The sequence below is a fragment of the Arvicanthis niloticus genome, chromosome 1 (genome assembly GCF_011762505.2).
Source record: "Arvicanthis niloticus isolate mArvNil1 chromosome 1, mArvNil1.pat.X, whole genome shotgun sequence".
In the NCBI taxonomy this organism is placed as follows: domain Eukaryota; kingdom Metazoa; phylum Chordata; class Mammalia; order Rodentia; family Muridae; genus Arvicanthis; species Arvicanthis niloticus.
Window position 1 is genome coordinate 147,592,217 of NC_047658.1, and position 19,605 is coordinate 147,611,821.

The 19,605-nt window shown below is 49.3% G+C and overlaps 1 protein-coding gene across 1 annotated transcript in view; it reads right to left on the bottom strand.

Annotated features, from left to right (window-relative positions):
- Tll2 (tolloid like 2) overlaps window positions 1–19,605 on the bottom strand; it is a 110,687-nt gene that overhangs the window by 3,979 nt on the left and 87,103 nt on the right. Inside the window, exons 11-19 of the mRNA XM_034516299.2 lie at window positions 16,061–16,177; window positions 15,226–15,371; window positions 14,076–14,271; window positions 9,395–9,520; window positions 8,580–8,740; window positions 6,681–6,861; window positions 4,262–4,387; window positions 2,992–3,119; window positions 224–437 (exon numbers count right to left, since the gene is read on the bottom strand). Of these exons, the coding sequence (XP_034372190.1) occupies window positions 224–437; window positions 2,992–3,119; window positions 4,262–4,387; window positions 6,681–6,861; window positions 8,580–8,740; window positions 9,395–9,520; window positions 14,076–14,271; window positions 15,226–15,371; window positions 16,061–16,177 (1,395 nt within the window). The remainder of the gene's footprint in view (window positions 1–223; window positions 438–2,991; window positions 3,120–4,261; window positions 4,388–6,680; window positions 6,862–8,579; window positions 8,741–9,394; window positions 9,521–14,075; window positions 14,272–15,225; window positions 15,372–16,060; window positions 16,178–19,605) is intronic.

Genomic DNA, 19,605 nt, shown 5'->3' on the forward strand with positions numbered 1-19,605 from the left:
AGGAGGGAAACAGGAAGGTGGTGGTGGTGGTGGGGAATGATGGCCATACAGCACCAACCAAGCATAGCCCACATCCAGTTTTGTCAAGTAAGACAGAGTAAGAGAGCAGCTGTTTGACCTATGGCAGCTGCCCACGCTTCTTCAGCCAGGACCTTTGAGCTCACTACTCCCTCGCCCTTCCTGAGCCTGTGAGATGCTCAGCCTAAAGCCATCAGCCCCGCACCTGTGCTGTGCACGGCCTGGAAGCCTTTCCTCTGCACCGAGGCATCCGAGTAAAACCTGAGGAACAGGCTGCTGCCTGTAGCCACCACGGGATCCGGCTTCTTGCTGCCACAGAAGCGGCCGAGGATGGGGGCCAAGCTGTCCGTCCCGTCGTACAGCTCCAGGTGGTCGTAGGCACATTCCTGATGCTGCTCAATCTCAAACTCACTGAATGTCTGGGGAGGGGAGAGCAGAAAGTGAGGCAAGGATCTGGCATTGAGAAGGGACGGGCACCCAGGCCCTGGAGGTGTCTGCCTACATTTTAGGGGCGCCCACCATTGCCACGATGATACAACATCCGGTCCCAGAGCCAGCTGCCCAGATTTACTTCTTCCCACCCTTTCTCTAATGCTGGGAGCCAGCTAGTGCTGAGTGCTCACCCATGCTGGCAGCTGTGTTACAGGCTTTACAAATGTCCCCTCATCCAGTCTTTGCAACCCTGTCCAGTGCACAACCCCTGAAGAAGACATCAGATGACATGGCCAGCAGCCTCACTGGCAGAGAATGTATGTAACCCACGACAGGTGTCACTGTTGGCCTGTGCCCACTGCCATACACTTGAAATCACAGTGGCTTTGAACAAGGCCAGGCTGTTCTGCCATCGTCCCTCAAAGTGGTTGACATTTGTTGGGTGTTTTTTCCATTCCAATAAATGATGAAAATTTTCTCACTTAAATTCTAATGAGGTTATGAAGATTTATTATTATCCCAAGCGAGCAGAAGGAGAAACTGAGTCATAAAGACGCCAGTTGGCTTGCTTAAATCTGTTCAGCTGCAGTAAGAATTGAACAGGACCCAGAGCCAACTTTCTGCAGGTCACACTGTTAACCATAACGAGATTCTGCTGCCTCCTTTCTCCAGTCCTTCCCTCAGAGACTGTCCCCGGTTGTTGGCCTGAGGAACTGAACAGTTTCTGGCCATATACAGCTTGTTGGGTGCTGGGTAGATGCCTGGCTGGTAGAGAGCCTGCCTGTGCTGTCATGATGAGCAGGGAGTGTTAGGTGAAGGCTTGGGTGGGGATAGAGTGGGAAGGGGGAACGCTGGTTGTGTGCAGGGGTCACTTTATATTAACAAAAGACAGAGTTCTGTCCACATGCTCACCAACCATTTTCAAGGAAGTGGGTTTTTTTTTTTTTTTAATAATTCTTGTATGCATACACCTCAGAGAGAGGCTTCCCACTTTGCAGGTTTGAGGTCCCATCCCCAGAGAATGCCGTTCTTCATGACTGGCAGGAAAGGACATTGTGAAGCAACAGAGCATCCTTCCAGCAGATGGCAGTCTAGGGCAAAGCTGGCCCTTCGAAGGCACTCCTAACTCACCCTCATCCGGAGTCTGCACTGTTCTGAGGGACCCAGGGCAGAAGAAAGCAGTTTCTACATAGGCAGCATACGGCAGGTACAGGAGGAGCCTAAGGAGCATGCCCCAGGGTTTGGGGTCCCTTCTGCATCCATGATGCCTTGGGAACCTGTTAATTTACCCGTGTACAGCAGGAAACACCCTGACATGATCATCTACAAATCACCCTTTCTTCCTCTGCTCTCTTCCCTCTTCCCTGCGTTGTTCAGTATGTCGTTCATAAGGTCCATCTTGCTCATCTCAGCAGTCTGAGGTGTGTGTGTGTGTGTGTGTGTGTGTGTGTGTGTCTATGAGGGTACATGTGCATCTGTGTGTGTCTATGTGTCTGCAAGTGTTCCTGTGTATGTGAGTGTGCATGTTTGTCTCTGTGTGTGAGCGTGTTCCTGTGTATGTTTGTGTGTATATATGTCTGTGAGTGTGCTTCTGTGTGTGTCTGTGTGTCTGTGTGTGTGTGAGATTGTTCCTGTGTGTGTTTGTATGTATATGTTTCTGTGAGTGTACATGTGCATCTGTGTGTATCTGTGTGCCTGCAAGTATTCCTGTATGAGTGTGCCCCTGCATGTGCTGTGTGTGTGTGTGTGTGTGTGTGTGTGTGTGTGTGTGTGTGTGTGAGAAAGGTGTTTTGCTTTGTTGTTCTGTAAATAAAGACATGTGCTGTGTGAGACCACACATCAGATATATAGGTGAGACTTTACACGATTTGCAAGGCAATTGTCTTTAACTGAAGGATGTTAATTCGCTGATCCTATTGTTAATTGATAAAGATGTAGATTGCAAAGAAGTATGAATAATTGTATTTATTCTATGTGAGTGATTTAAGTAATTAAAAAAAAAAAAAAAGGTAAGCCAGGTGGTGGTGGCACACGCCTTTAATCCCAGCACTTGGAAGGCAGAAGCAGGTGGATCTCTGAGTTCAAGGCCAGCCTGGTCTACAGAGTGAGTTCCAGGACAGCCAGGAATACACAGAAAAACTCTGTCTTGACTTCTAAGGAGATTCACAAATTTCTTGAGTGGGAACAGGGGACCTGAGGACCCATGGCCTTCCCTCTCAACATTCTATGTAAATTAAGCCTTTTGTCTTTGTTTTCTTCTTCAAGAGTAAAATATTCTATTAGAGATCAGCTCTGGACACAACTGAGTCACACACAGCACTGCAGGCCTGCGTGGTGGCCGCCACTCACACAGTGCTGCTGTGAGCAGTGCCGTTACAGAGCTTTGAGCATGCGCCCTTCATCTGCTCAGAGCACCCACTGCAAGATTCACAGCATCTCCCCATTTCCCAACAGGAAAACTGAGACCTGGACATGCTCCATGAACCCATGTCTGCCTAATGCCAAAGTTTGTGCTCTTAACAAACTAATGAGGTGACTCACAATTTTCACCCTGTGGCCTGCAGTTGATGAAATATTCCAGGTACATTCCTTCCGGCTGGGGTATTTGTCAGGCCAGTTGGGGCTCATCAGGGTCCCCTCTGCATTGCTGATCCTGTATGCACAGCCAGCTGGAGGTCACAAGGGGACACACAGAGGGGTCATTCAGCTGGAGGCAGCAACACAGGGGAGTCTTAAGGTCAATAGCCAATGCAGTCAGCCTGCATCTGGTGTGACCTGGCATTGACTTTGCTTGAACCAGCACGAGAGGAGAGACATTTCAATGACTATGACTGTCTACAGTGGCGGTTGGCACTGGGGTTAGCGTCCCATGTAAAAGGCCCAGAGACCACCCATGGTGAATTGTAACAGAGATCCCCATGCAGTCTTTATGCCTTTCCCCCATCAGTCCCATCCAGGTCACCCACTATCATCCCGGAGTGGTCCATGGCCTGCTTGGTGACAGTATTTTTAGCTTTGTCTTCCTCCGTGGTAAGTGGTTTGCATGCAACTGCTCACTTAATTTCCCCAGTCTCCAAATAAGGAAACGGAAGGAGGCAGGAGGTCTTCCATCCTCCCTCTCCCCTACTGCGGCCAGGGCAGGGCAAGGCCTGAAGCTGTGTTTATCACAGATACACAAACTACCTTCACTGGGCAAGGGAAAAGCTAAGGGCAGGCTTTCTTCACAGTGACGGTATATGCAAAGCCATCTGACTCTGGAAGACCCTCAGCAGACACTAAAGGCAAAATTCCTTCTACTTCACGCTCAGTCCTACATGTGGCGACGTTACGATAAAGACATGGGCCTGATATTTATTGCCACTTAGAGTACACAGTATAGACCATCCTGTCTCAGACACTTCCTAGGCAGGCTTTAACCCTTAGAGAACCCTTAGGAAAGAGGCATGTTTACCTTGCTTGTCACAGAAGAGGAAACTGAAGCTCAGAGTATTTAAGTAGCTAACTGAAGGTTGCACAGCGAGGGGATGGCAGAGCCACGATTTAGATCGATGTGTGCTAATTCTGAAGCCTACTGAATTAACTGGTCACTCATAGTGGCCTCCTGAAGAGAACAGCTGTCCCCCAGGAGGGTCACCAGAGTGGTATCCTGCCGGAGGACACCTAGACTGAAGATTCAGACAGAGATCTCATGGCATTCTGCAGATGGTAGCTCCCCAGGCTAACTCTCACCCAAGCCTCCATTCCCCACGCACACACCTGGGAAAGTGGATGCAGCCGCGCACACAGTACCCACCCCGCAGCTCCTGCTCACCCTCTTTACAGTCGTGTCCATTCTCGTGCAGCCGATACCCGTTCCTGCATCTGCACAGGTAGCTCCCAAACGTGTTGACACACTCCTGCTGGCAGCCGCCATTGTCTTTGGCACACTCGTCTTTGTCTGCTGGGATCAATGGACTCTCCTGAGAAGAGCTGCCAGCCTGCCACTGTTCCTCCGAGGCTCAGAACCTGCTCAAAAGTGGCTTCCTCCAGGGAGCCTCCCAGATCACAATCCCTTAAAGGGGTGTTGGTCTCAGAAGGAGCATCTTTGTTTGGGGTGTTTGGGGGGGATCCATTGGTCTCTTGGGGGCTCTCTGTGCTGCTAAATCACTTTTGTGTATGGAACATATGTTCTTGTCTTGCTTCCCACCCAAACCAAGGAGCTCCCGGGAGGACAGGCTCTCATGAACCGCAACAGCAGCAATAACGAAAATGCCTAACACATACTGAATAGTAACCACAGGATGGGCCCCTGACGCTTCTTTATCTAAGTTATTGTCATCTACGTTAATTCCCACTAGAGATTAGAATAGCATAGCTGCACCCCAGCAGCTTACACGCAAAGAAACAGGCCGAGGCAGCTCACACGCCCAGTCATTCAACAAGAAGTAGATTGCGACTCAAAGGTCTGGACACACACTGTCCCGTGTGTGTGGAGAGGGAAGGGCAGGGCAGTGATTGAGGTTGTGCCCTCCCTAGGATGCTGCAGGGGGAAATGAATGGGAATGGGGGAAGCCCGCGGGAGAGTGTCTAGCCCCCCAGGAAGTGTTATTTGCTATCATCACAGTCACATGTGACCTCCAGTGTTGGCTCTTATCCTGTGATTCCTGAGGCTCTGACTGTGTGTACTCTTCCGTGGCCACCTGCCTTCTGCAGTAAGTGAGGTTCTGTCTCCACTCCATCCCCCCCCAACCCCCTGCTTTTATCCCACTCTATGTGTGCCTCGGGGCTATTGGGTCACCTTTCCCTCACTACTCTCTTGCGACTCTAGACATGGTGTCCTAGTTGTTCATTCTGTAGCTTCATCCTTGTATTTCATGGGGACAACCAAGACCCCAGCCACAGCCCTTAGATGCAAATTGACTGTCACAGCCCAATACAGGCCTCTCCTCCTCCTCCTATCCCTCTTCTTCCTCTTCTTCCTCTTCCTCTTCTTTCTTCTCCTCCTCCTTTTCCTTCTCTTCTTCATTCTCCTATTCCTCTTCCTTTTATCCTCCTCTTCTTCCTCCTCCTTTTTCCTCTCCCTCCTCCTTTTCTTTTCCTCCTCCTTTCCTCTTCTTTCTCTTCCTCCTCCTCCTTTCCTCTTCTTCCTCTTCCCCCTCCTCCTTTCCTAGGTCCTCTTGCTGACATTCATGGATTACTACCCTCACATATAGCTTCTCTGACCCTGGGTTCTGTGTGCAAGCATGGGACTGTACCACTCATCAGAGCCTTGCATCTTCTCCTCTGAGGAGATTCCCAACCCTCTCAGCTTCATCCTGCCTGGCCTGGTTTGACCACATGGCATTTGTAGGCCTCCTTGCTCAGAACCTACAGAGAACTTTACATCCTGGTTCAATGGCTCTCAAGATTCAGCCACTATTCATGGTTCATTAGGACCAAGCCTGCCTGACCTGGCCCACCTGTGGCCTCCCCAGACAGGCGTGGTCCCTACCAGTCTGGTCTTATCTCAGTCTTTGAGAACACTGAGACCTCCTAAATCCAAGTTTATGACATCCCCTCTTCTCCAGACTTTGGTCACTTTCTTTCTAGGCATACTAGCTGTACCTCAGCCCTTCAGATCTGGCCCAGGCCACATGTATCGTGCAAAGAGCCTTTCCCCATTGCCTCAGACCCCCTCTCTTCCAAATACTAGCCCTTGTCAATCCTGACCTAAGTTGAGTCTTAGTAAGATGTTGTCTTTCTGGCCTTCCCAACCAGGAAGAAGCTTATACAATGCTAGGTACCATCCAGGCATCCTCTGAACTCAGGTCTGTGTTGTGCCCAAAACACAGAACAGAGCTTGCTCAGTGAGAGACTGCCTGGTTCAAAAGTCAGAGACAGAACGCCGAGTGCCCGTAAAACCAACAAATAATAGACCTGCTTCAATGCTGTGCACTAAGACTGAGAGATCCAAAAACCCCACTGAGTGGTTCATACACCAGTGGGATGTGACCAACAGGACCTACTACATACTTTGTGGTGTCCTTGAATTCTGATTTCTGGCTCGTAGAACCTAGAGTAAAAGTTCTTTGTTTCAAGCTGCACTTGATATATGATAACTTGTTGGGGTATCCCTAGAAGATGAACTGGGCCCAGTATAAAGGCTGCTATCGGGGTAAGAGATGGAGAGGAAGCTGGAGAAGGCGGGGAGGAGGCTGCAGGAACCCAGAGTTCAGGAGCCTTACGAGCCTCTGCAGGCCCGCCCCACCTGCCTGAGAAGAAGTGAGCCCTGAAGCCTCGCTTGGAGACGGTGTTGTCAGACTTGAACTCCACACGCATATTGTTGCTCTGCGACGTGATGACCTCCGGGGTCTCAGAGCCACAGAACTTCCCATGAAGCTTGGCATCTGGGGACAGGCCGCTGCGCACCTCTACGAAGTCATACTTACAGACCTGTGAAGGAACAGGGACCAGGGCAGTATGCTGCCCCTCAGCTACTCCATCTATGTATCTCAGGAGCATTGATGTCACCTCCCCCTCTGTGCCCTCTTGACACCATAGTTGTGGTGTCCTCGGACTCTTGGATTGTAGCTTCACCCTTGTATTTCATGGTGACAGCTAAGACGCCATCCAGAGTACAAAACAGATGCCACAGCTCAGAACAGCCCTCTCCTCTCCCTCCTCCTTCTGGAAGTCCTCCTGCCGATAGTCATAGGTCCTCATCAGAGGGAGGACCCATTGTATTTTATAATTGTGTGAAATATGCCTCCTCACCCCCAAACTACACCCTTCCCCATGGGCAAATGGGCCCAAGCAGTCTTAAAGCTTGAGTCCTCTGGATTGTCACTATGTCGGTGAGCACCAGAGGGTGACAGGGACTTTGGCCTTCAGCTGAGGCTCTGTGAGGCCCCACTGCCTGGCAGCATAAGGCAGGATCCCCACTTGCTTCTCTACTCATTTATCTCTTGGGCAACCTTAAGGTGTGGCTTCAACAATGGGCCCCTGCTGTTAGGAGGTGGCAAAAGAGGGGACAGCATGGGAGAAAATGTCTTCACACCATGGCCACCATCCAACTCTATCATAGCCTCCTGCAGGCAAATTAATGGCCAGGAAGTAAATGACTTTTGTCTGAAGTCACCTGGCTCAGCAGTGATAGAGCTGGAACTAGAGTCCACATTACCTCATGTGCCTACTTTGAAAGAACTTACTTTGAAAACAACCTAAATGCTGCATGTCTGCTCAGTTCCTTTCAAATGTCTAGTTTGTTTTTCTGGAGTACTCACTTTGAGATTAACCTCGGTGAGCTCTAGAGCCTTCCATCCACTGTTTTCCCCCCTTTTGTTTGTTTTATGTTTAAAGATGTGTTTTATTTTTAGTTATATGTATGTGTGTGGATTTGCACACGTGAGTGCAGGTGACCAAGGAGGTCAGAAGAGTTATGTGCAGTTGTGAGCTGCCCTATGAAGGTGCGTGGAATTGAGCTTGGGTCCTCTGTAAGAGCGGTACTTTCTCTTAAGTGTTCAGCCACCTCTTGAGCCTCCTGTCTCGGGATTTTGTTGTGGATGTCTCTCTGGATAAGGACTATGGCTGGGTAAGGGCTGGCTGGCCTGCTGCTGCTGTTAAGGTGTCAGTCCCAGCTGGGATGTGGCAGGGGTACATGGAGAAGTACATGTAGTCCCAGGGACTCATACTATCCCCAGGTGCAGACATAGGATGTTCCTGTCACCACTCTGGCTGTGGACTACTATGTAGCCTTCCTCTAACTTGGTTATCCGTAGCCACTTCCAAGAGAAAGGAACAGGATGTGTTTAGTATTCTTGTCTGCTGCTGGTCCTCGGAGCCTCTGCTGGACACTAGCCAACTCCCAGCTCCTCTCATTGGAGTTTAGATCTGCCCTGACTGCTCTACCCCCAGCTCCTGCTCTTTTATTCTTGACCCCATCTTCCTTGGACTCAGTAAAAAGGGCACAGAGAGAAACAGATGTGAAACACGCCCCCTTCTCCACAACCCCCAGCTCTGCCTAGTCTGCACCCCAGGTCTCCACCAGTGGTAGCAACTTCACCCAGGCCACCCTGATGCCTGGAGAGCCTGTTCTAGTTCTGAGTCACTTCTCAACAGAGCCACAACCCAGTCACAAAGGCAGACACATCAATCACGGGGCTGAGACGTACGTCATTGCCTTCCAGCTCAAAGGCTTCGAACTGCAGGGAGATGCGGTACTGCGTGGGGGCCACCACCTGCCAGACACAGTTCTTGTTTGTGGGGTACTCCTTCGGCCATCCAGGGCTGGTGATGGTGCCGTTTAGCTTGGTAATGAATCCACCACAGGCCACTGCATGGAGGGAAACATTTTAGATTCATTTGTTTTGGGTTCCAGGTGACTGCAATTTCCCCCAGGCATCAGGAAGACCTGCTGTCCTTTAGTAAACAGGAAGAAGTTAGACAGTCTGAACAGACTCAGGTTGGAGGAACTAGTTGAGGACATGTCTACTGTTTTTTGAGTGATGGCTGCACATTTGACCTGTCAATCAGTGGCACAGTCAGTGTCTCCACAGGTCTTGGACCAAAGGAGAGTTAGAGATGTCTGCGTCAAGCTCCCCACCATGCCTGGCTTTTGTGAGCATTCATGTAGGTGGTAGGTGGGTAAGTGGGCTGAACCCAGGCCATGTGGGAAAGGCTATCAACTGAGTCATGCCAGAGTGATCATAGTTCCTTGTGGTCTTGCCATGACAACCACATGAATGTTACACACTCACAGCAGGCGACAAGCTGCAGCCTGTGGCTCACAGTTTCAAGGGTGGCTGGAACCTGTTATGTTTGTGATTGTCCCCCCCCCACCCTCCCCCCGCTTGTTTCTGCCTCAGAAAAGTAGGCATCTCTTCTGCACATTGTTGTTATATAGCCAACCACCTGCCCATCTCTGTCCCCACTTCTTAAACTTGTCTCTCATCCCCTGTCATTTCAACTTGACAGATCCAACACCAACCTTCACATGTCTTCTTGTCGGCAGCCAGCTCGTAGCCAGGGTCACAGGCACATGTGTAGCTGCCGAGTGTGTTTACACAGCGCTGCTCACATCCACCATGGTCTGGCCAGGAACACTCATCCACCTCTGTGGGGAGGGAAGGTGACAGGGCTAAATTGTCACCAAGATGTACAGTCCACTTCCTCCCTTCTGTATCCTAGGACTCTCGGTACACTCCTCTATGACAAGAGCTACTTCTAGTAACTCTAAAAACTCCCTTGTCTACACTCAACAGTCATATGCAGCTACAGTCAAGGGTGAGATCCTGATCACATAAGCAGGGGCATCTAGTTATCCAGAATGGAAAAGACCAGGCCTGGAGAATAGATTTAAGCAAGATACCTATCCAGTATACATGACTGGCTTTATAAATCTCACCAGGTTCCACACCAGGGGCTTCACCATTTTAGTGCCACAGAACTTCTTAGGGGCATTCAGTAAAGGACGATGCATTCTAGATGAAGATGTACTGGTCTCCTTACAGAACTCGAAGTCTGCTGTGAAGCATTTTTTTAAGTAGAAATTCTTAAGACGTTATAGAAAACGCTGGGCTCTCAGGTTAACTACCATACTTGGGAGAAATTGTTGGGTAGGCAGGGGGTGGGTAGCCTGAGACATTCAGCACAAGCGCGTGTCCAGTAGTGTGCTCAGGGCGTGAAACAACAGTGTGTCAGATACCATGAGCTCTGACCATGGACGGAACACAGGAGTCACCGGAGAATCCCTCAGGAGGTGTTAGCTAACAAGTCACTGAGGTAAGGGAAATCCTCAGCACTGCCCATCTCTAAGACAAGTATTAGAGATAACAGGAAAATCATGTATGTCGGTCCATGATAGATAGCACAGAGGGTATGCTCTGCCTTATCCAAAAAGGTCTAATGGAGAGACCACTCAACATCATTAAAAATGCAAAGTGGGCAGGGCAGGAAGGGGCGTGCCGATCTGTGGCGCCCGAGGAATATAGAGGCAGAGGAAGTATGAAGCTGTTGGGCAAATCTTGAAAGATCGGATTACACAAGAAAATGAAAGAAATCAGAATGGCTAAGGGTTGGGAACAGCCTGAAAAGCTAGATAGCCAACCTCACCACCATGGGTAGGACCTCTTTAAAAATATCCTCGATGGGTAGCTTCTCAGACTCTTGCCTACTGTTTCTCAGAGGTTTCCTTGGGTTGTCTGGCTCCACAAACTCTCAGCTCATTGGCCCTCCACAAACGCAACGCTTCTCTATTCTTCCCTCTCTGCTTCCCTCTTCTGACTCAAATGAACCCACGTTCTGCCTTCTTCCTTGTCTGTTCTGCTCACATTCCTTACCAGTTTGATCACAAGGTAGCTTGTCAATACCCCAGTGTTTCGCTCAGTGGAGAGCACACAGAGTAACTCTAAGTACCAGGTATTCTTGGGCTCAACAATGGCTGAAATGAGTTGGTCATTGGGTGCCAAAAGATACTGTAGGCAGGGAGGTGAAGTTGTCTGTGGCCATTAATAAATGTACCAGGAAGCATTGTTCAAGCAACTATTCACTCACTGTGTTGAAATATGCAAAGCACTTTCTTAGGCATCTAAAATATTTTTCAGAAATTTTGGAATAAGAGAAATATGTAGGATAATATGGAGCAATAGAAAGAGTCCCAGCTTCCAGGTGAGCTGGGTCAGGTTGGACCAACGGATATGATCCAGTCACACAGACTTGGATGCCAAGTTGTTTAGATTCTCTGAGCCCTCCTCCACTTTTAAAACAACAAGAGCAGCCTTGGCTTTTGTGGTGATTGAAAATTATGCCCATGGAGAACTGGTATATTGTCTGTGCAAAGTGGTCACTTCAGACAACTCTGATGTAGTTTCTTCACCTTCAGGAGTTGGAAAGATGAGGATGGGAAGGCTAGATGGAGAAGCAGCCTGAACGAAAGGACAGTGAGCAGGAGGCGAGGAGAGGGGCAAGGGCTTGTGAAGGGAGGGGCTGCAGTATGGGTCAGTGAAGAAGGAACAGACAGACAGGAGGGACAGGGGATCACCATTTCTTAGCCTAGTTATTGCCAGATGGAGGGAGAGAAGCTAGTGGAATGGGCTTAAAGCAAAGAAAACTCTATTCCTGCAGAGACAAAAGGACACGTTAGCCAGGGAGCTGGAGAAAAGCTTCAGGGCAGTGGGTTGTGTTGTTGTCCGTGGCACCACATCATGGTCAGTAAGTGGCAGGCAAGCAGGCACCATTCTTGCCAGGGGCTGGCTGGTTACATGGCCTCCACAGTGCCACTGGCCCACTGGCTCATGCTCATTCCAAACAGGGCGCACCTTCTAAGGAGATCTGGGATCATGCAGGTAAAATGGGCTACAACCAGAGCTTAGCTGGGTCTGGCTACATCTCTGGCTTCTTTCTACTCTCTAGGCACTCAGGAAAAGAAGGAGCCATTCTGTGGCTCAGTAATGAGGTCCAGAATATATCTTAAAAGAACTTTAGAGAGAGTTAAGGAACATTAGAGCACGCCCCAGGGCTCTGAAGAAATACCTAGAAGAAAGCCTCCCCCACCCTGCATCCCCTATGGTCCCTCTGCACTGGAATGATATTGTGTAGGGATTCAAGATGGTTGTCACACCCCTTGGACCAGCCAAGCCTCGAATGCCACCATCCTCTCTTGAAATAAGCAGAAGTGTAAGGCTCTGCTGCTGCCTAGCCAATTGGCTCTAAGAGGAGCTGCCATCTGGCACTAGGAGATCAATGTTGAGGCCAGCTGGCACCCCTGCCAGTGTTATGGGCCAGCTGGGCCCCAGGCAAAGGCTGTTGCCAACTGGCATCAAGGCACAAGGTTCTCTGGCTCATGCCAGCTCTGCCACAGGCTTTGTGGTTATGCTTCCAGTTCCCTCCTTCTGGCAAAGACACATGAGCCAGATACTGCGCTCTGGGGCATCCTCCTGTGGCCTTGATGGTCAGAGGAAACTGGGTGTTAAGATTTTACTCTTCCCTGCAAGCCACAAAAGGGAAAAGCAGTAATCTCACATGGAACCCAACAGCTTACAAAGCATCTCCAAGCCATCGTCTCACAGGAGCTTCACAACTCAAGACATTTTCTTTCTTCTGTTCTACAAGGGGAAACTGAGGCTTCTGTAAGGAAATGAGGCTGCCTAGCAGGGTGGTTTTTCTGGACATCAGTTCTCCTGATGTCAACCCTTTAAGGAGAACCTAGGAAAAGTATCTAAGAAGAGGCAGGGCCAGGCACAGTGGCTCACATCTGTAATCTGAGCATTCAGAAGCTGAGGCAAGAGAATACCCAAGAGTCCCAGTGAGTTAGAGGCTAGTCTGGATTACAGTGTGATATCCTCTCTCAAAAGCTAAAATAATAGAATAAAAAGGAGGCTTGAGGAAGATGAGGAAGATTGAGATTTTTGTCTCTCACAGCCAGGAGACATGGGAGAGGAGAGAAGAGAAGAAACAGTTTCCCTGATGTGGGTATGGGTGACTTGGACATCAAGTGGTACTATAAGAAGAAGCCATGAAGAAGGAGCTGCAGGGACCCCCTATCTCTACCAAGGACTGGTGCCATGCTCCTGGGGACCCAGCCACAGTATACCAGGCCTGGGGAATTCTCCTGTGTCCTTCTTAGGGGGTGCTGTGCATCCTTTGGGGGATCCTGAATGCCCTTTCAGAGGAAACATGGAAGCTCCTTCTTATGCTGTATGGCCTCTGTGGTCTGGGTCTGGTTCCATCAGGGGATATTTGTTCTCTTACTGTCCTCATGCCTCAGTCTCCTGGGCACCAGCACGAGGGATGGGAGACAATGCCTTCCGAGTGGAAGTCCTGGGGTGCTTCTTGGGCTCATACCTAGGAGTGTCAGCCAAGATTGTAGAGGGCCTGGGGTCAGACAGGGTTTAGATCCTTAATCTGTCATTCATGTCCAAGAGAGACCCTGAGCAACATTTGTCAGTGCTGGTCAATGTAATCCAAACCTAACTGAAAGGGTCATCACAGGAACAAAATGATATCAGGTAAAGCAAGTGTCTTACACAGGCCCTGGGACGCAGAGAACTCTCAGTTAATAAAACCGCCAGGCATGTATTATTATTAAATCAGGGTTTCACTGCGTATAATTTGACCTGGTAAAATCACTAGGCCTTGAAGGTTGGCTTCAGTAGGTAAAGCGCTTGCTGTGTAAGCGGGAGGACCTGAGTTCAAACGCCCAGCACCCACATAAACACCAGGTGTGCATGTATGCATGGCAGCCTGCTTGTAATTCCAACATCAGAAGGCAGAAGGATCCTTGGAGCAAGGTGACTAGCTATGTTAGCTAAAATGAGAGACCCTGTGTCAACAGATGAGGTAGAAAGTGTTTGAGAGAGACTCCTATGGTCACCCTTGGGCCTGCACATGCACATGTGCACACGTGCACGTACAGACACACCCATCAAAAAAAAATCACTAACTCTCATTTCCCTGAATAGAATAATTTCCTTGCAGAAGTCAGCTGGAGCCTGTTCCCCACAGGTGTGAACCCCACAGAGAGGGCCCTATCAGTGTTCAAAATGAGCAGCCTCCACCCTGTAGGAGCTTTGCTTGCTGCTAAGGTCTCATATAGATTTTAGAATTCCTAAACTGGAGAAAGCAATATTTCTTCCCATGAATGAACACAGGAGCAGACTGCTAAGCCATACCCTTGAAGAAATTGGCTGCAAAGCCTGCTTTATTGATGGAGCCGTCGGATACAAACTTCACCCACAGTCGGTTGGCACTGGATTTCACAGCCTCTGGCTTCTCATAGCCACAGAAGTGACCAATCAGGGTGCTCTCCTCTGTGGGACCATCTCGGATCTCCAGATAGTCATATGCACAACTGTCATGCCTTTCGATCTAAAGAGAAAGACAGAGGCCATGTGGGTGCTCCTGGCTAGTTTGGCTTCAAGGTTTTTAAACCTCAGAATCAAAACCTAACCATCAGTCTCAAATCTAACCTGACTGTGTTCAGACTCAGCTTGTCCAATCTGTCTCTGATGCAAAAGACAAGATGAATCAGGCTAAGGAGGCGCTAAGAGAAACAAGGAAGATGGTCTTGAAGTGGACTTTTAGCTTCCTGTTCTTAACCAAAAGTGGAAAGTTGTCTCTTTGTGTGTGTGTGTGTTTGTGTGTGTGTGTGAGAGAAAGAATGTCTTTGTATATATGTGTCTGTGTGTACATGTCTCTTTGTGTGTGTCTGTGTATCTGTATCTATATGTCTCTCTATGTCTCTCTGTCTCTCTCTCTCTGTCTCTCTCTTCTCTCTCTCTCTGTCTCTCTCTCTCTCTGTCTCTCTCTCTGTCTCTCTCTCTCTCTCTCTGTGTGTGTGTGTGTGTGTGTGTGTGTGTGTGTGTGTGTGTGTGTGTTTAGGCCAGAGGTAAACAAACCTTGGGTGTTGTTCCTCAGAAGACACCTACTTTGTTTTTTGAGACAGGCTTTCTCACTTCTCCGGAGCACACCAGTTAGGTGTTGGGCTAGGTGGGCTGCTCGCAAGCCCCAGGGGCCTGCCTTCATGGCCTCCCAACCCTAAGGTTACAAGGGATGCACGGGGCCTTATGGGTACTTGGGACCAAACTCAGGCCCTTGTGCCAGCAAGACAAGAAAACATTTCACTGACTGAGTCATCTCCTCAGATGCCACCTCCAGTCCCTTCTGTTTGTTTTTTGGTTGGTTCAGTCTGGCCTAAAACTCACTTTCCTCCTGCCTTGCTCTCCTGAGTGCTCGGGTTACTGTAAGAGCCTGTCTTTACAGAGCAGAGAGTATGGAGCAGATATCAGTACACGCTCTGGAAAACATCCCAGCAGCACTCACCTCAAAGGACTGGAAGGTGAGCCCCACGTGAAACCCATCGGACACCGTGATCCTCCACACACACTCCTTGGAAGGCCTGTAGTCGTCAGGGTAGTTGGGAGATTGAATCTGGCCTGCATCTTTGGTTATGTCTCCCCCACACATGGCTTTAGAGAGAACACAAGAAAAAAAAGGAGGTCCTTGATCACATCTTACAAACACAGGTGAATGGCTACTGATTGCCACAAGGTGGCTCCAAGAGCCAGCATTTTCCTCTGTGTCTAATAAAACTGGTCTTGGGAAAGTTGAGTTTTAACTCTGGATAGCCATGTAGCTACCCAGAGAAAATCTGGATTGTCCACATTTTTAATGCGTCAGGGCAAAGTGGGGCTTTGCTGTGCTTCCAGTTCCGTTCCTTTCCGAGACGGGAGAATTAAGACACAGAAGATGCCCTAGGGTGACTTCACAGCCCTTCTCTTGCGTGAAATGGGACATCTGAGTAGCACCACGGTTTCTTTTCTCTGATGAAGCAAGAGTCCAGAGATGTCAGGGCCCTGCTTGAGCTCATTTAGGGGTCCAGTCCACTGCCATCTCTACAGGACTCTGTCCCCCGATGCCTTTCATATCCCAGCTGGACTGAGAGGAGAGCTTACTGGGTTTGTGACAGTGGAAGGATTGAGTGGCCTTTGCCTTCCAGGTGTGACAGAGGGAGTGTGCAGTCCTTAGCTCAGACCCTATGATAAGAGCTTGATTCTCTAACAAGCTGCCCCCATACACCTGGGAAGGAAGCAGGCTGCTCTAGAAGGACAGATGCTTGTCAGTGGCCACCCACCCAACTGCTTTATCAAGAACAAACCTTCGTATAGAGCAAAGAAGCCCTTGCCCAGGATGCTGCTGCTGCTACGGAATTCCACCCAGAGTCGGCTGTCGGAGGAGACAAGGGGCTCAGGTACCTTATCGCCACAAAACCTCCCTGGAATGAGAAAGGACAGTTAGGACACTGTGGACATTGGGCTCACCTCACCACAACCTGGAGGAAAGATGGGAAGTAGTCAATGACCCTCAAAGTGACAGCTGGTCCTGCAGTCCACAGAGAAGCAAATATGGGCTCAAGAATGGTACGTCTGTAAGCCCATGAAGGACAAGTCTGGATTCCAGGTACTCAAAGTACAAGGCAGAGGGCAAGTACCTTTCCTGCCATGCTAGTCCTGTGGCAGATCCCAGATCCCACTGTGGTGGTCCCAGCCGTAGAGATGCTGCTGAGCTACTGATGATGGTTATTTGTTTGTTTGTTTTGTTTTGTTTTGCCTGACAATTCTGAAGACACCACATCCTTCCCTTTGGGGCTCTGGGCACTCTGTTACCTTTGGCTTGGGGAGTAGGGCCAGAGACCAAGAAACCAAAGCTTCCTTGCATTTGAATTAATTCAAGGCCAGATGCAATACTGAAGGTTTGGGGTTGAAAAAGAGTGGATTTCCCAGACTGATGGTGCAGAGAGACACAGAGGGGAAGAGAGAGGGACTGGGATGAAGAATTTTAGAGGTACACCACAGAGCCCCTTGAGGACTGATCCCACGTCCTCTTCCTCCAAGCTAAGACTATGACTCAGGCAGGTTGATAAAGACCACGATGAGACTTAAAGATCTGGGAGAAGAGAAAATAGTGTCCCTAGTCCCTGGACAGAGCCTAGCAGGATAACAAGGCCCAAGAGCCCTCTGTTCTTTCTGGATCCAGTACGGAATTGTCTATATGTCTTGTCCAGACCTTTGTCCATGACACAGCCATGCAAAGTTCCCCATGCCAAGCCTGATGTGACATGGAAGCGTGACTGCCGACTCCTGAGCAGGTATGGAGGCCACTTCCCCACAGTTCACAGGCCTTGGGTGGCAGTAGATTATCTCACAAGCTTGGAGGAAGGTCCATGTGGACCCGGGTGTCACTTGAGCTGCCTCCAGTTGAGACAGTATAGAAACAGCCACTGAGCTACAGTTTAAGCCCAGGGTCTCACTATATAGCCCAGGCTGGCATTGTAGTCACTAAGTAGCCCAGGCTAGCCTCAAATTTGATGGATCCTCCTGCCTCAGCCTCTCAAGTACTGGAATTATAAACATGTGCCACTATAACCAGCTCTCAAGTTTTAAAAAAGGCAGGCACTTTAATCATCAGTACATGGAAAGTCCTGGTCGAGGCACTAGACACCACAATTATGTTTTCTTCTTCTGAGAAAAGTGGGAAGGCATAAGGCTGGGGACGAACTTGGTGCCACCGTGGCCTTTTCCAGACGGTCAGCTCTGGTTTATATTCTTTGAGGAAAAACAATGTTGAGGGCTGCCAGTCATCTCTGCTTCCTCCTGGTTCTGGCTACCTCTAGCCATTTGGATTTGGTGGTCTTCCCATTTGGGTGAAGGAAAATTTTTGTCAAGACTTTGGCAAGGAAAACTACACTGGAAGGACTGGGGAAACGGCTCTGTGTAAGCATATTAGGATTTAAATCTGTGCCCCGGAAGCAATGTAAGAAATCTGGGCATGGTGGTGTGTTCTTACGAGTCTCACACCAGAGAGGCAGAGTCTTGCTGGCTAGATAGCCTAAAGGCGGGTGGTATCTGAAGAATGACACCCAGCGGGGGCCCTACCTACATATGCATACGTGCTCCTGAATACATGGTCACCCAGGCACACACAGCATGCACATGAGGGAGCACCATGTTTTAGCAGGAGGGAGCAGTGTGCAGTCAGACCACAGCAGCCCTAAGCAGGACTCCTTCACCTTGCTCAGGTTTCCAGTCTGCATCTCCTTTTTAAAACCCTGGCTGCTACAGCCACTGAGGACTGATTCTAAATGAGACGGGGGAGGTCTACATTTTGTTACCCATGGATCCAACGCAAGAGAAGAACCGTCTGTCACCCCTGCCACAGGGTGATCCACCTCTGTCCAGCCCGAGTGGGCGTATTGTTCTGCCTAGGCAAAGATCACACATCTCTCTGTAACTCTTAGCTGATATCTCAGCCTTTGTCTTGTCAGCATAGAAGCTGTAATCAAAGTCCCCCTTTGTCACTGACTGTGTCTGTGTAAGATCCTGTCTGAAGCATTTCACACAGACTGCCTCATTTCATCCTCACTGGTTACGGTTTGGACCCTAAATGTGCCCAGAAAGCTCCTGGGCTGAAGGTCTGGGTCCCGGTGTAGTAATGATCATACGTAGGGCCTTGGGGGGAGGGGATTCTGAATCTTGAGGTCTCAGCCTTATCAATGGATTAATCCATTCACTGATAGACTCACAGCTTAAGGGCTACTTAGAGGTGGGGGGAACTAGATAAATGAAAGCTTGTCCTCAAAGAATATTCTCCCCTTGTCCCATACTCTCATGTCACCATGAAGCACCAGCAATTCCTTTCCCTGCCAGGTGCTTCTGGTCTTGTCACCAAATTGAAAGCAATCAGGTCAAGTGACTATGGACTGAAACTACAAGCTCAAATAAACCTTTTCTCTTTCTGATTAATTCCCCTCAGGTATTTTGTCACCAAAAGGCAACTCTGACACAGACACACTTTTTCCCTGAATTGGGTACTGTTATTATCCCCATTTCCGCAGATGAGAAAAGTAAGGATGAGAGAGCATTTGTCTCAAAGTTGGAGGTGGAAACAAGATTTGAAGCTTGGCAGTTAGAGATCCAGACTTTTGGGGCCACTGTCACCATTGCCACCACCACCACCAAAAGAAACTGGGGTCTAGTTCTGAATGTTGGGCAGTTTTGGATACGATACCAAAGTGCTTCCTGGGAATGAAAGTGCCATGTTCCCTTTCCAGCTCAGAATAAGACGAGCACAAAAGATCACAAAGCACATTTGTGCCGGTGCCAGGCTTGGCTGTTGGCCTACGCTATCACTTCTGCTCATTTGGGAAATGGCCCTTGCCCAGGAAGCCTCAGTAGTGGGGCCACGCGACTCGATGGACCAGCCTGACCTTTCTAAACTCCCCTCCCCTTTCAAGGAAACAGGATAAGGGGCTTTTGTGTGTGTTGTGGAAACACCAAATGCCAAGGCAGTTCTGCAGACAAAAATATGATGCTTGGGGCTGCTTCCTCTAACAGCAACAGGGGAGGGGAATCCATGTTGAAGGATAGTGTTTAAGATTATTGGTTGGCTCTTCTGCCACCACCCCCAAGCCTTGACATATACCCTGTTAAAGGTAAGTGGCCCCTGGCACAGAAAGCCCATCTGTGATCCTTAACCAGCTGTGAAATATTCTCATCTATAATTTTCTTTTGAACCCAGTAAGTGCAAACCTGGGTCACAAACAACCTCCCTCGGAAGAGCCTGGGCAGGCTGTTGGAAAACGGGCAGGGAGAGGTGTCAGTTCCTGGACTGAAATCTGGTTCCTGGTTTAGAGGCATTTAATAA